Source organism: Hyaena hyaena, unplaced genomic scaffold (assembly GCF_003009895.1).
Source record: "Hyaena hyaena isolate Hyena2069 unplaced genomic scaffold, ASM300989v1 scaffold_552, whole genome shotgun sequence".
Taxonomy (NCBI): Eukaryota; Metazoa; Chordata; class Mammalia; order Carnivora; family Hyaenidae; genus Hyaena; species Hyaena hyaena.
Window position 1 is genome coordinate 466928 of NW_024081185.1, and position 13191 is coordinate 480118.

The 13191-nt window shown below is 56.8% G+C and overlaps 1 protein-coding gene across 1 annotated transcript in view; it reads right to left on the reverse strand.

The window, feature by feature from the left end:
- Nucleotides 1–2627: 2627 nt before the first annotated feature.
- SNTG2 (syntrophin gamma 2) overlaps nucleotides 2628–13191 on the reverse strand; it is a 113772-nt gene continuing 103208 nt past the window's right edge. The window contains 1 exon segment of the mRNA XM_039256006.1: nucleotides 2628–2853. Coding sequence (XP_039111937.1) covers nucleotides 2713–2853 — 141 coding nt within the window. The 3' untranslated portion in view covers nucleotides 2628–2712.

The following is a 13191-nucleotide window of genomic DNA, read 5'->3' on the forward strand; positions in this document are numbered from 1 at the left end:
TTCCGCACATGGCTCACTGCCCATTCAGACAGGCAGATCTCCTGCCGGCCTGGGCATCTGGTCTGGGAAGAGCTTTGCCCAGAGCAAACCTGTGGTCCAGGCTGACGTGGCTCAACCTCCAGGTTTGGGTTCAAGGGGTCTTGTGGCCTCGGCTGCTCAGGTCTCCAGCCACCGTCCACAGGTGACACTGCTGGTGTATGAGGGACTCCCGTCAGGGGGACACTGAACACCCTGCCCTGGCTCCCGGGCTCTGGAACAGGCAGGGTCAGAGCCATGGTTACCCCCATGTCCTAAGCGAGGACACCAGGGAATAGAGAGGTCATCTGCTCCAGGCTGTCCAGCTCGTTAGCCCTGCACCCTGGACTCCAACTGCACGGTTTTAAGGCACACACCATAACCCATGTCCAAGAGCTCAGACAAGGGTGCGATTTTCCAAATTAGAGGCTTTGCTCACCTTGTAGGCTGCCATCACGTCGCCGTCAGTGGCCTGCCACGTTGTCTTGCTTGAAGAAATTAGTACACTGTAAAATTTTACTGGTGTCTGTAAAAGGTAGACTTCAGGCTTTTACACAAAATAGCCAACTCAGCAAAAAAGTTATCTGTCTCCATACGTTTTCTTCCCAGTGCGGCGTGTCCTGGTCCAGCCAGGGCTCTGGCTGTGAGACTGGAGTTCTGAGGTAAATCCTGAAACTCGCACGGAATAATCTGGAAGAATCAACCTCTTTTCCTTTGCTGCTGCGTGCCGGTGCACGGACGGCATGCTTCGTGACCTCTGTGACTGTGAGGATGAACGGACACAGTGTCGTGGCCGTTGCGTGACGACCACCGCTGCCATTTGTTCTTGTGTCAGGTTAGACGAGGCGCCCTTGAGGAAGCCATGGGACAGATCAGGCTCTCCTTGGAAATATTACTTGTGAGCGCTCACAAATAAACGGAAGAACAAAGATCTTTTCTTGACCTTTTGTGAGGTCACCTTGGACACCTCTACAAACAAACTGTGAGCCCAGGCTGTTAATTCAACTCCTGACTCCCACAACTGTTCTTCAAGATGTAACATCTGAGGTTCAGCAAGCGTGAGGCGGCCCCCATGCTGCCCCTGGCGAGCCCTCTGGAAGCCTGGTATCTCCACTTTCAAAGTTATTCCCTTAGGCTGATTTAAGAGCTCGTGGCCCAGAGCCTCTTTATCAGACTTGAGCTTCTTGACCGGAAAGTTGTAACATTGAAAGGCATCTTCAGGAGCTCCCAGGAAAGCAACATCCGTGGCTGGAGGTAGGGGAGGTGGGGGGAGCCTGGAAGCAGGAAAAACACCAAGGGAAGACGGAGTGGAAGGGCCCCCCGCCCCCCACAATTGCAGCGGTGGCGAAGGCTGGCGGACAGTGCCAGCGAGGGCATCACCGTACAGGCGTCACTCATAGCCACCAAGGACGGCATCTAGGATGTTCCCTAAATCCCTCTTTTCTGCCTCAGATGTGTCCCTCGCCCCATGTGGTTGCTGGAGGGTGGGTGCAGGAATCACCGTGTCCTGGCCAAGCCACGGGTGGACGTCACACCCAGGATGGGGCCGGGCTCACGCCTGCTGGGATCCACGCTCACTGAGCCTGTTTAATTGCCTCGCCTTCAGTCTGAACGGAATCAAATGCGTCTGGGTTTATCTGGCTTACCCCAGACATTTTGGGTTTCCAAAGGCAATGCCAAGTGTCGGCGCTGAGTCATGCCCTGGGCGCCCAGCTTGCTGGATCTCAGCACGCTGCCCTCAAAGACCAGGACAAATCCCACCTAAATTCCCCAGAAAGCCCCCAGCTGCTGCAGCAGCTTCTACTCAGTCTCCACCTGTCCAATGGGTGTAAGGTCCCTTAGCTCTTCCAGAAACTTCCAACTCACACAGAGGTGTTCTTTACCAGCAAACAGAGGCTCACAAGCCAACCCCGGAATGCCCCGAATTTCGTGTGTCCTTCTTTCTCTCACATGTACTTCTGCACATTCCCACCTACCTGTCACTCCCGTGCAGGTCACATCTCTGAAGAGAGTTACTCTCTCTGGGATGCGTGAGGCCTGGGGAGATTTAGGAAGTCCCCTTCCGTGGGAAGAACCAGCCGGCTGCTCTGTGCTCTGGGGCCCCCTGCCCGAGGCAGTGTGCCCACCCTGCTCTCCCCACATCTCCGTGGCTGGGTGACAAGGACTTTGTTATGTCAGTTTCACAAGATAAGAAAGTCATTTAAATTAGAATTTAAATGATGCATTATTTAATTACATAATAGTTGATAGAAATGTAGTGTTGAAATGAATTTCCTTTCCTGCATACGTCTCCTGCTCATTTCTCAGGTACCACCTTTGCTCAGCCCTGCTTGAGAAAGAGGGAAGACAAAACCCTTTTCTGACCGATGACAGTAAGGTAGGGGGCTCTCAGGATTTTCTATCACATATTTTATGAAAACACAGTCTGGATGACAGCCACGTGGGAGGTGGCGGGCGCAGCGCAGAGCCTGCTGTTGAGTGACTCGGAGACGTGCCGCGAGGGCATCGCCTCATGGGGAAGTGGCCGTGTCTGAATGCGGCTCAGCCCCAGCGGCACCCTGGCCTCTCGATCTAAGAAGCACGACGCGTCTCTGTAAACTAGTGACGTATTTTATTGGTATCACAACTAGAGGCTCGTTATAAAATCACACAGACTTTCAATGTCTGCAGGAAAGAGTCATTTCTTAAGAAAATAATTCAATGCTCAGCGCTCAGCAGAAGCACTTTCCTCGCAAAGCTCTGGCCATCCAGGAACGTGGCGTCCACTGAGGCCACCTTTGCTGCTAGGAAGGCGTGAACGCAGTGCAGGACGGCAGTCAGGTTGGGGAATTCGAGTTCCTGGAAGAAAGAATAAGAGAAGATAAAAGAAGAAGATGCACGGGGCGCCTGGGTGGCTTAGTCGGGTAAGCGTCCGACTTTCACTTAGGTCATGATCTCGCGGTTCGTGGGTTCGAGCCCTGCGTCGGGCTCTGTGCTGACTGCCAGCTCGGAGCCTGGAGCCTGTTTCAGAGTCTGTGTCTCCCTCTCTCTCTGACCCTCCCCTGCTCACGCTGTCTCTCTCTCTCTCTCTCTCCTAGAAATAAATAAAAAAAATTTAAAAAAAAAAAAAGGAAGAAGATGCTCAAGTCTTAGAAAAGCACATTACAAAAACACGTAACAGATTCTATGTTTTTTGAGCTCCCAGAAAATCACTTAAGTACAAACACACATGGAATAAGGACAGACTGAGGTCAAAGTAAACGCCTTTGATCTCACGGGACACAGACAGGAAAACACTTCTTGTTTCTGCAGCGACCACATGACGGGTCAGGCTGACGGCTTCACTGTCTTGCATCTCACACAGGTGATGCTCCTTCTGGGTGATGCCCGGACCCCGTGTTCTCCGCGGCGCCCCCGACCCCGTCCTCTGGGCAGCCCCTGGACCCCATCTGTACCAGGACCCTGACCCAGCGATGTGACTTCATTCAGGCCCCACAGGGATGCCTGGCCCGGCTGGTGCTCAGGCGAGGTTGTGACGGGATGTCAGCACAGCAGGGCTCCTGGTGTCCAGAACTCAGTAGGACTGACCACCATGCATTAGCCGTGGCGTGTGTGAGTGTGCCCGTGTCACAGACGTGCACATGCGTGCATGCCCATGCACGCGTGCGTCATGTGTGGTGTGACCGTGCATGCGATATCACACCTGTACACGTGTGTGCGTGCCCTGCGTGTCACACCTGTGCACGTGTGTGCATGCCCTGTGTGTCACATCTGTGCACACGTGCGTGCATGTCACACCTGTGCGTGCATGTCACACCTGTGCATGTCCTGCATGTGTCGTATCTGTGCACATGTGTGTGCATGCCCTGTGTGCGTCACACCCGTGCGCATGTGTGCGCATGCGACCATCTGTGGAAGGAACCACAGCACCGGGTGAGCAGACTGTACGGGGCACCCGGGCGGGAGGGGGTCCGTGGCTCGCCCGCAGGCTGTCAACAGCCTGAGAGGAGAAAGAGGAAATGATGCCCAAGGGGCAGGTTTCCTTCAGAGACAGAGGTGCCCCCATCAGGTAAGAAAATAAAGGTAAAAACACTCGAACTCCTGGAAGATCCAGACGCATCTGAGACAAAAAGGAGCCACAGACGGTCTTCCCTGTCCCTGCAAACCCACGCAAGCGCCCACGACCCTCCAGCGCGCGCGCACGTCAGCCCCGGAGTGAGCTGCCACGGGGTCATCAGCGTCCTGACGCCGCTGATGGTGACACGGGCGTCCTCTCTGGCGTCCCCCGTTCTATCCGTGGGGAAAAGCTTTAAATGCAAATTCTGATGTTTTTCTCTTTTACTTTGGCATAATTACATTCCAGAATAACTGGAAACACCGAATCCCTGGTAGGGTGCCTGCCACCCGCATGACAGCTTGCCCACGTCCTGTCTGCGTCCCCCGCGCTCTACGCCGCGGAGGTGACCCAGGAGCCGCGTCACCGCGAGGACAACGACAAGCCGGCTCGTCTGCTCCCGTCCTGCCCCTTCCTGCACCTCTGACGACAGGACCCGAGACTAACTTGGGGGCAGGGCCCCGGGCTCGAGGGAGCGCAGGACACCCAGGTCGGCACAGCCTTCCTGCCGCCCGTCTCGGCTCCTGGGAGCCGCTTCCCTTTGGAACACAAGACCTGACCCCTCGGGGGTGACCGAGCTTCCCTCAACGTGAAATCCACCTCGAGTCCCCTCGTGGGACCGTGTGTGCAGGCTCTTCCTTCCGGAAGCTGCTCCCTTCCTGGAACGGGAACGGGATGCAGGTGGGCAGCCGGAGTCCCGGGGGCGGCCAGGCGCGGGGACGTCCCCTCTGCTGCCAGCACACGGAGGGCATCTGCAGGAAGGTGAATTCAGCCCAGAGGGGCACCTGCTCACAGAGGGGCTGAGGAGGGACCCTGGGTGACGGTCCCTGACTCCAGGTACAGGGACCAGAAGGGCCCCTTTTCTCCATTTCGCTTTGGATTAAGTTCCTTCTTTGCATGCGAATGGCAGCATGGCTCATTATTGCTTATTTTCACTTTTCCTGAGTAATGACCAGCAAAGAGTCTGTGAGGTAGAGGTGCGTCCTCCTGTGAAAATGTTCCTGCAGAGTCACCTCACGCCGCAGCCCCCTCGTCACGGGCGGAGCCCAGAAGCTGCCCAGGCCCCTCGCCAGACCTTCCCGCCAGCCGACCTGCCGGGGGTGCCCACGCCCTGGCACTCAGTCATGGTGTCTCCTTCTGGGAGGAGAGGGAAACCACGTCTCTCGCTAGAAGGAACACAAGGTTCTTGCAAATCTCACACAAACTTAATGCAAATTATGTTTCCGAGTCATAATAACTGAGCTTCCTGATGGGACATTTTAAAAAAAGAGCTGGCGTGTGCACAGCAGTTCTGCTTCGAGGTCTTGGTTTAACATCTGCAGATTGGAAGCTGCTTTCCAAGTCCCCAGAAGACCTGTCCAGTAGTGCACGGAGCTGACACAGGAGCCGGGCGCCTGCAGTGCGAAGGCCCACGGAGGCCGAGATCGAGAGGTCCTGGCCCCACGTTGGAGCCACACAGAATCTCTGAAACTGTCTGCAGGACAAAGCACGTTCACACCAGTCAGTTCCACACAAAACCGCAGTGGGCAGTGTTGAAAATTGGGAACCAATTTAAAGCCTCAACTCTGTCTTTTCCAGATACCGAGTAAGCAGGCGCTCTGTGAGCCTGCAGGCAGAGACCAGATCCCTCCAGCTGTGTCCTAACTGCGTGCCACCAGCAAGGCTGCCTGGTGACACTCGTCAGCCTGAGCAACCATGTGTCGAGGTCTGACCTCTTGCCAACCGTGCAGTGAAGGGCCGCCACGGAGAGCCGCCACGGAGAGCTGCCACGGAGAGCCGCCACGGAGAGCCGCCACGGAGAGCTGCCACGGAGAGCCGCCACGGAGGACCCCCCACACTGGGGTAGAAGAGGAAACATGACAGTATCGACAGAGCAACGCAGCCGCGCGCTGTGTGGCAGTGACAGGCGTTAAGGAGGCGTGGGTCACTGTGGGGCGTGGCTGCGCCCGAGTCAATGACGTTGTCCCTCTGAGCGCGATGCCATGTGCTCTGTGTCTCGGATCCACTTGACTTTAAAGACAGGGCATCGAGGAGGCCCGTTTGGCTGATGAGTGGATAACGGGGCAGATGTCGCACCTGCTTCAATAGGGATGAAGGACATCGCTTTGGGAGCAAGCCGGCCACAGAGGAGCACATCCTGCATGATTCCCATACTCGAGGCGCCTGAAGGCAAAGTCATGGACTTGGAGGAAGGACTGATGCTTGGTGAGGGTGCAAGCCAGCCCACACTGTCCCCTCCCAGCCACACCTGGGAGCCGCGCTTCCCTGGGACAGACTGCACCTGGGCTGATGGGATCCTGAGTCACACCAGCCGCTGGAAGAAGGAAGGCCTTCCCAGTGGCCGCAGTGCCCGTGACACCCTCCCAGCCTCGCGGACTCTCACCCCTGCCCTTCATGCGTGGCTGTCCTCACCATCGGTCACCCACTCACACCCTGCAGCACCGTCAGGTGGAAACTATGTGCACCTTACAGGTGAGATTGCTGAGGGCCCGAGAGCCAGGCCACACGCGCCGCCGGCCCCCACCGGCCCCCAGCACCTCACCCCTGCTTGTTTCCTCTGTGCCTATTTGTCTCGATGACCCAGATTTTTAGAAAACATTAAATGTTTCACGGTGGCCAAAATGAAGACTTGGGATACGACTCATGGCTTTTATAATTATCAACTCTTGAGTGATTTAATACCTAGAACTTCTTCTTAATGAAGGAAAACTTTAGGGAGCCAGGAGCCACACCGGCTCCTCCAGAAGTGAATAATGAGGTCGCCCTCACTCGAGAAAACAGTCTTCTCCCTCAGTCCCTGCTCCGGGTCTGCGGCCGCGAACAATCAGCATACGGATGTTGAACTCACCCGTGCGTCTTCAGTAACTCTCCTCCAGGGGAAATCGCATCGCCTCCGCATCTCCATCTCGGTGCGGAATCACCGGGCAGCTGTGAGACCGACGTCCCTTCTGAAGCGCAGCAGCCACCCCCAGGTGCCCCAGTCCCTAACCGCCATCGAAGACCCTGTGCCAGAGGACAGTTGAGCGTCCGTAACCATGTCAGAGGACAGTCTCCACGCGGCCACGGTGGTCTGGACGCAGCTGCATTTCCATGGGAGTCTTGGGCTGTCCCTTCCCCACGAGGGCAGCACAGAGGCCACGGGGCTGGTGAGCACAGCCACACGGGAAGGGGGCTGGCGGAACACACGACGAATGTCCAGGGTAAGACATGCGCCTTGTAATCGTCCTCAGACACACAGGTGGGACTGGGTACAAGACAGAGTCTGAGGAACAGCCCGGCCCCAGCGCTCGGCAGGTGCAGAACCGTGGACAGAGAATGACGGGGACACCCCGCACCCCGCCCTCGGGAGATCACCACCTGCGGGAAGGACAGGGTGGGGCAGGGGCCCCGCTCTCAGGAGAGGGAGCACGGGGTGATGGGCCTGCAGGATGGATGGGGACAGACACCTTGGAGTCCTTGGTGAGGGGTCGGCCGGCCAAGATCCCAAACTCCTGGGGGGCGCTGGGTAGGCCTGGCAGGAGAGAGCCTCTCGGAGGCCATGGTTCCCTGGGACAGCCGGGCCGGGCCGGGCCGGGGACAGTCTGGCCTGTCCACGGTGGGTCCCGCAGAGGCGTGTTCAAAGTGCCCTCCTGACACACGCCGCTCACCTTCCAATCCCGCTGGGAATCTTCCCGGGCCGACGGCTCCCTTCCTCCGCCCCATTCAGACCATTCTGTTGGGCACAAACCCCTTTCCTCGAAGAAAGTTCCCTGTGATCCGTGCCGCGTCCCCTGACTCACCTCTCCTGACATGGCTGCCCCAGGCCGGAACGCCTTGATTTTCCGCTCATATTTTAAATCGCATTTTCCCCTTTGTCAAACAAGAGAATTATAACTTCTTAAATTTTATTTATATGAAGGCTCAACACTGTTACATTGCCAGGATGTTAAAAAAGTCTGACTTCTCCCAACAGCGCTGAACCTCTCTGTCCCCCAGGGACACACGCAGGAAGGCCGAGCGCCTGCTCCGGGAAGGCTGTCTGCACGAGTGTGGCCTCCAGTCCACGGCAAGTCCACAGGGGTCACACGTGCCAAGGGGGGCGCCAGGCCGTGAAGGGCCCCGGGGCCTCCTTTTCTCTGCTCTTATAAATGTTTTATTTGGAAATTTCTGTGTTCTGACAAGGACATGTACTCTCTTAGCCATAAGCAAGGTGAATTTCCTGCCGTGCTGGTAAAGACTTTCCCTCATTCTGAAATTATATTAAAAATTCAAATAGAAATAAGTGTATTGGACGGGGCGCCTAGCGGCTCAGTCGGTTAAGCGTCTGACTTCAGCTCAGGTCATGATCTCACGGTCTGTGGGTCTGAGCCCCGCGTCGGGCTCTGTGCTGACAGCTCAGAGCCTGGAGCTGCTTCCGATTCTGTGTCTCCCTTTCTCTGCCCCTCCCCCGCTCACGTTCTCTCTTCTCAATCTCTTGTCTCTCAAAAATAAAGAAAACGTTAAAAAAAAAAAGAAGTAAGTATACTGGAATACTAGGGAAATCGTGGTCTCAGTATTTCCGACTACCGATAACTAATGAAAACCCCACCTTGTAGACGCCCTTGCGGCCTGCGCACCCGCTTTCCCACCTGAGCAAATACAACCCTGACAGTCACTTCTGTCTGTCCCTCCCCAGCATCGGTCATGCTTCTCGGAAGTCCTCAGCCCTCAGCTCCGCGCAGCAGGGGGACCTCGTGGGCACGTCAGGACGCCCTGCAGGTGAAACCCCACCTTTCTCAAGGTCACCAGATCCGGAAACAAGGCCGTGGAGGAGACGGAACCATCGATGGGGAGAGAGTGGTCCAAGTGGGGAGGGTGTGCCCGCCAGCCTCCCCATGTTCACACATCAACCGCCTGACTGGTGTTTCCGGAAGGTTCTGAAATGAAGTCTCTGCCAAAGCCCTGTGGTAACCAGCAGGCTCCCAGGGTCTCCATCCACAGAAGCGCCTCCTCATCCTGGAAACACCCCTGCATCAGCCCCGTGGAATTACCAGCCTTCCGAAAGCCTGCGGGTCGTCTGAGGTGATGGAGACACAGCCCGATGCCACCCCCAGCCGGCAGCGCCCCCCCGAAACGCAGGCCAGTCCCCCAGACATCAGGAGCCCTTCTGCTCATTTGAGTGAGCCACCCTTCTGTTTTCTGTATAAGGGTCTAAAAACTTAATTACAAAAATAAATTTTAAAGCAGACAGCATGGAAGCGACCCCACGGGAGCCACTGTGAAGTGTGGACTCGGAAGCCTAACTCTCAGCTGTTGGGCGGCAAGAAAACGGACGCGCTGGATTCATCAGAATTGAAGCCTTTCAGCATCAAAGGACACTTTCACGGGAGTAAAAGTGAGCACGGCCTGCAGACGGGAGAATCAGCCATGTGTCGTGTTTCTGGTGAGAGGCTGGCACCCAGCAGATATGGAGACAGGGTTCTTTCAGCTCAGCCTCAGAAAGACACGCAGCTCTCTTAAACGATGGGAAAGGACTTGAGCTGCCATTTCCTGGAGAAGGCGTGTGAGTGGCCAACAGGCACAGAAGAGATGCTGGGCGCCACCAGGCACCAGGGAAACTCCCATGAGAGCCAGAGATGCCGCCTCACACCTATGAGGGTAACTGACTTTACAAAATGGAAAATACCAGGTGGGCAAGGATGGGGGGGAATCAGGTCTCCTGCGCTGATGGGAAGCCAGGCCGGTGGCCCCGGGGATGTGCCCAGGACCGCTGAGCACAAGCTTGTGCACCAGGGCTCGCAGCAGCTGAAAGGTGGAACCAGCCATGTGTTTGTGGACAGGCGATGACCACAACCCGGTGGGTCCACACCACAGGATACTACTTGGCCTGAGAAAGAGTGAAGTGCTGACAGATGTCCCACATGGATGGACCCTGGACACACGCACTCAGGGAAGGAGGCCAGACACAGTCCACTTCTGTGTGGTGCCGGGACACACATCCACACAGACAGAGGGAGATTCAGGGTGGAGGTGAGTATGGGGACTCGTCTTTACTGGGAACAGGGTTTCTGTGGGGCATCATGGGAAGGGCTGGGGACAGGTGGAGGGGATGGCCGTGCACACTCTTCATTCTGTTGTATAGAAGCTGAGTGATGTGAGCTTCACTTTAAGTGGCCCGAGCCTCAGTTTCCCCATGTGTACAGCTGTGATGACATCCTCCCTCCCTCAAAGTCTCTCGTCTCCTTGAAGAGATCAAGGGGTGCCTGGCTGGCCCAGTCGGGGGAACATGTGACTTTGATCTTGTGGTTGTGAGTTTAAGCCCCACATTGGGTGTAGAGATTACTTTACAAAAAAGGACGTGTACATCAGCAAGGCTTCCAGAAAGAGCTAACTGCAGACAGCTAACTGTCTGAGCTGAACAGACAGACAGAGGCTAGTGCAGGTGACGACCCACAGACGTCAGGCTTCCCAAGGCCAGGAGCCCACGTCCTGTGTTGCTGCAGCCATCACAGAACTGCAATCACGTAACATCTCTGAGCAAAGGGCTGTCACCCTGGCACAGCCGCAGGCAGGAAGAGGGAGGCTAACGGGGCAGAAGTACTCAGGAAACAGTGCTCTGTGACGCAGACCCGCTGCCATGGCTTGGGCGCACGAGATGGGTGGCACCGCATGTCATGCAGTCACCTCTGTCCCTCATCCCGAATGTCTGTCCCGATGGTAAGGGACATCTGTGTCCCAGCAAGAGGGCCGTGGATGCAGCGGACGCTGGACCCAGGTCTTCCGAACGGAGTCCAGGGAGGCTACGGGATGGGGAGCTGAGGTCACAGTCAGGCCGAGGCCCAGGACAAGAAGCCAGGTGGCTTCCTGGGGACCAGGCTGGGTCGTGTCAGTCTGAAATCTGGAACCAGGTGGGACCGTGGCTGGTGCACCCCGAGTGCCCCATGCAGGGGAGCGAGCGTTTTGCAGGATGCGGCGGGGGGCTCGGAGACTGTGGGCCAGCTGGCTGTGCTCCACGGGCAGGCTCCGGAGCCTTCCTCCCAGAAGTGGGAGCGCGGTAACGTCCCGGGGGAAGGACGGCAGGTGACCTGGACAGATGTGCTCCTCCCTGAGCTGCCGTGGCCACAAGCTGGGGCGCTGAGAGCATCTGACACCTGTGTCTGGGGTCCCCGTTACTCGACCCCAGACCTACCGACGTCACGCAGCCTCCCCCGGCCGGGCTCCCCGGTGCAGGGCGCAGCGGCGCGTGACAGCCATCTCTGCCCCGGCGGCAGTGCCTCCACAGCGGGGCGCCTGAGGGATGCGGCGCCGGCTCCGCGCACCGCTCAGATCGGTTCCACTGCATTTCCTGTGAGTGTGAGCACTGGCTCTGGGCACGTGGACACCATGGGCTCAGAACCCAGACAAGGACGTCAACCCAGGGCCCTGCGGGCAACAGGTCAAAAGCAGCTACTTCCTTTCTGGGATGAGTCACTCAGCAGCGGATGGGGTGGGGGGAGGGGTGGGGGGGAGAGAGAGGGGTGGAGGAGACAGAGGAAGGAGTCAGGCTCTGCTGTCATCGAGCATCCCAGTCCCTGAGAACAGGCTATGGAAGACACGTACACAGACGTTCTGGAAGGGGCTGTGGGCATGTGTACCCCAGCTCGGCTCAGGCTCCTCCCGCTCACTCTGGCACGTGGAACCCCCCGTGGCCTGTCCACGTGTCTCCCTGTGGTGGCGCTGCCTCGCCCGTGCCTCCCTCCCTCCGTTGTCCACTCTCCGCTCCACCGGGTCGGCTGTATGGACGACAAATGCCACGGCACCACCGCTCTTGGCCACAGAAGCTCAGCAGCCACGCTGGTTTCAGAAACACAACCCCAGTTACTCGCCCTCAGACGATTCAAGTACACCTGCGTCCACACCCAGGCTCCTCGTCCTTCTTTCTGGGGCATTTTGGCCGACGCCCTGAGGCCAGGGAGCAGGTGTCCCTGGGTCCCAGACAGTCACCACAGGCCTCCTTCCTTGCACCGGCCCGTCCTCCCGCCACACACATCAGGATGTCTCAAAACACTTCCCCCACAGTCACGTGCCATGTCTCACACTGTGTGGTTCAGATTTCCTGGCTTCCTCCCGTCACTAACACAGACAACCAAAAGGTCACTGAACATTAAAACATGAAAACAGATGCCTTTTGATCTATCAAGAGCTGGGTCGCCTGTCAAAAGGACACTGCGACGTCACATATGCCGTTGGACGTTTCTGAAGCACGTGCCTGGGTCAGCAGGTCCTCTGGCGGAAGCCGCCAGAACACCTGCCGCATGAAGCCCCCCAGACCCACTGCAGACCGGCTTCCCGAGGCATCGCCCGCACCCCCACAGATGTGCGGGGTTCAGAGGTTTGCAGGATTTAAGCGGGACGAGGCGGTCACCCCTCCCTGCCACCACTCGACCAGGAGTGCCAACGTGGCCCCTGGGCAACATGTTAACGGAGACAAAATGCCAAACGCAAAAGTGAAATTATCTCGTCTCCCCCTCTCTCAGGGTCCCTTCTCTGCTGGTGGCTGGAGGCCCCCTGGCTCCGTCTGCCCTCCATCACAGCCGCCTCCTGTGTCCGTCCATCCTCGGTCAGCTGCTCCGTCACACACCTCGTGACCTAAGCACCTTGACAGTGTTTACATTCAGGCTGTGATTTTATTGCTTCCCTGGAGATAAGAATGTCAACAGGTTCTGACAATTTCAGTTGTACTTGAAAAGGAGACACAGAACATTATTTCATCAAACTCAATAAGAGACGTTAGAAACTGACTTTTGGATTTAGGCGGGTCCCAGTGGTGCGTCCTCTAACTAATGTCATCAGAAAACAAGGCAAAGTGCTGGGTCTGTTCCAAACCACATGTGCTCAGGGGTCCCCCGGTTTTGTTTTCTTTTCTTTTCCTGTAGCGCATGGGACAGACGCTTTGGTTTGTCTTTAGTTCCATTAAAACTGGGTGTTGACAACATGGATGTACATAAAAAACACGGAAAAATCCATCCTTTGTGGGCAGTAAATGACAGCATGGTGCGATGGGTCTGGAAGGTGTGCCCAAGCGCCTCTTAATTGACCGCAGTCTGGACTCAGTGTCATGGACAAGTCACCGTCTGAATCACGCA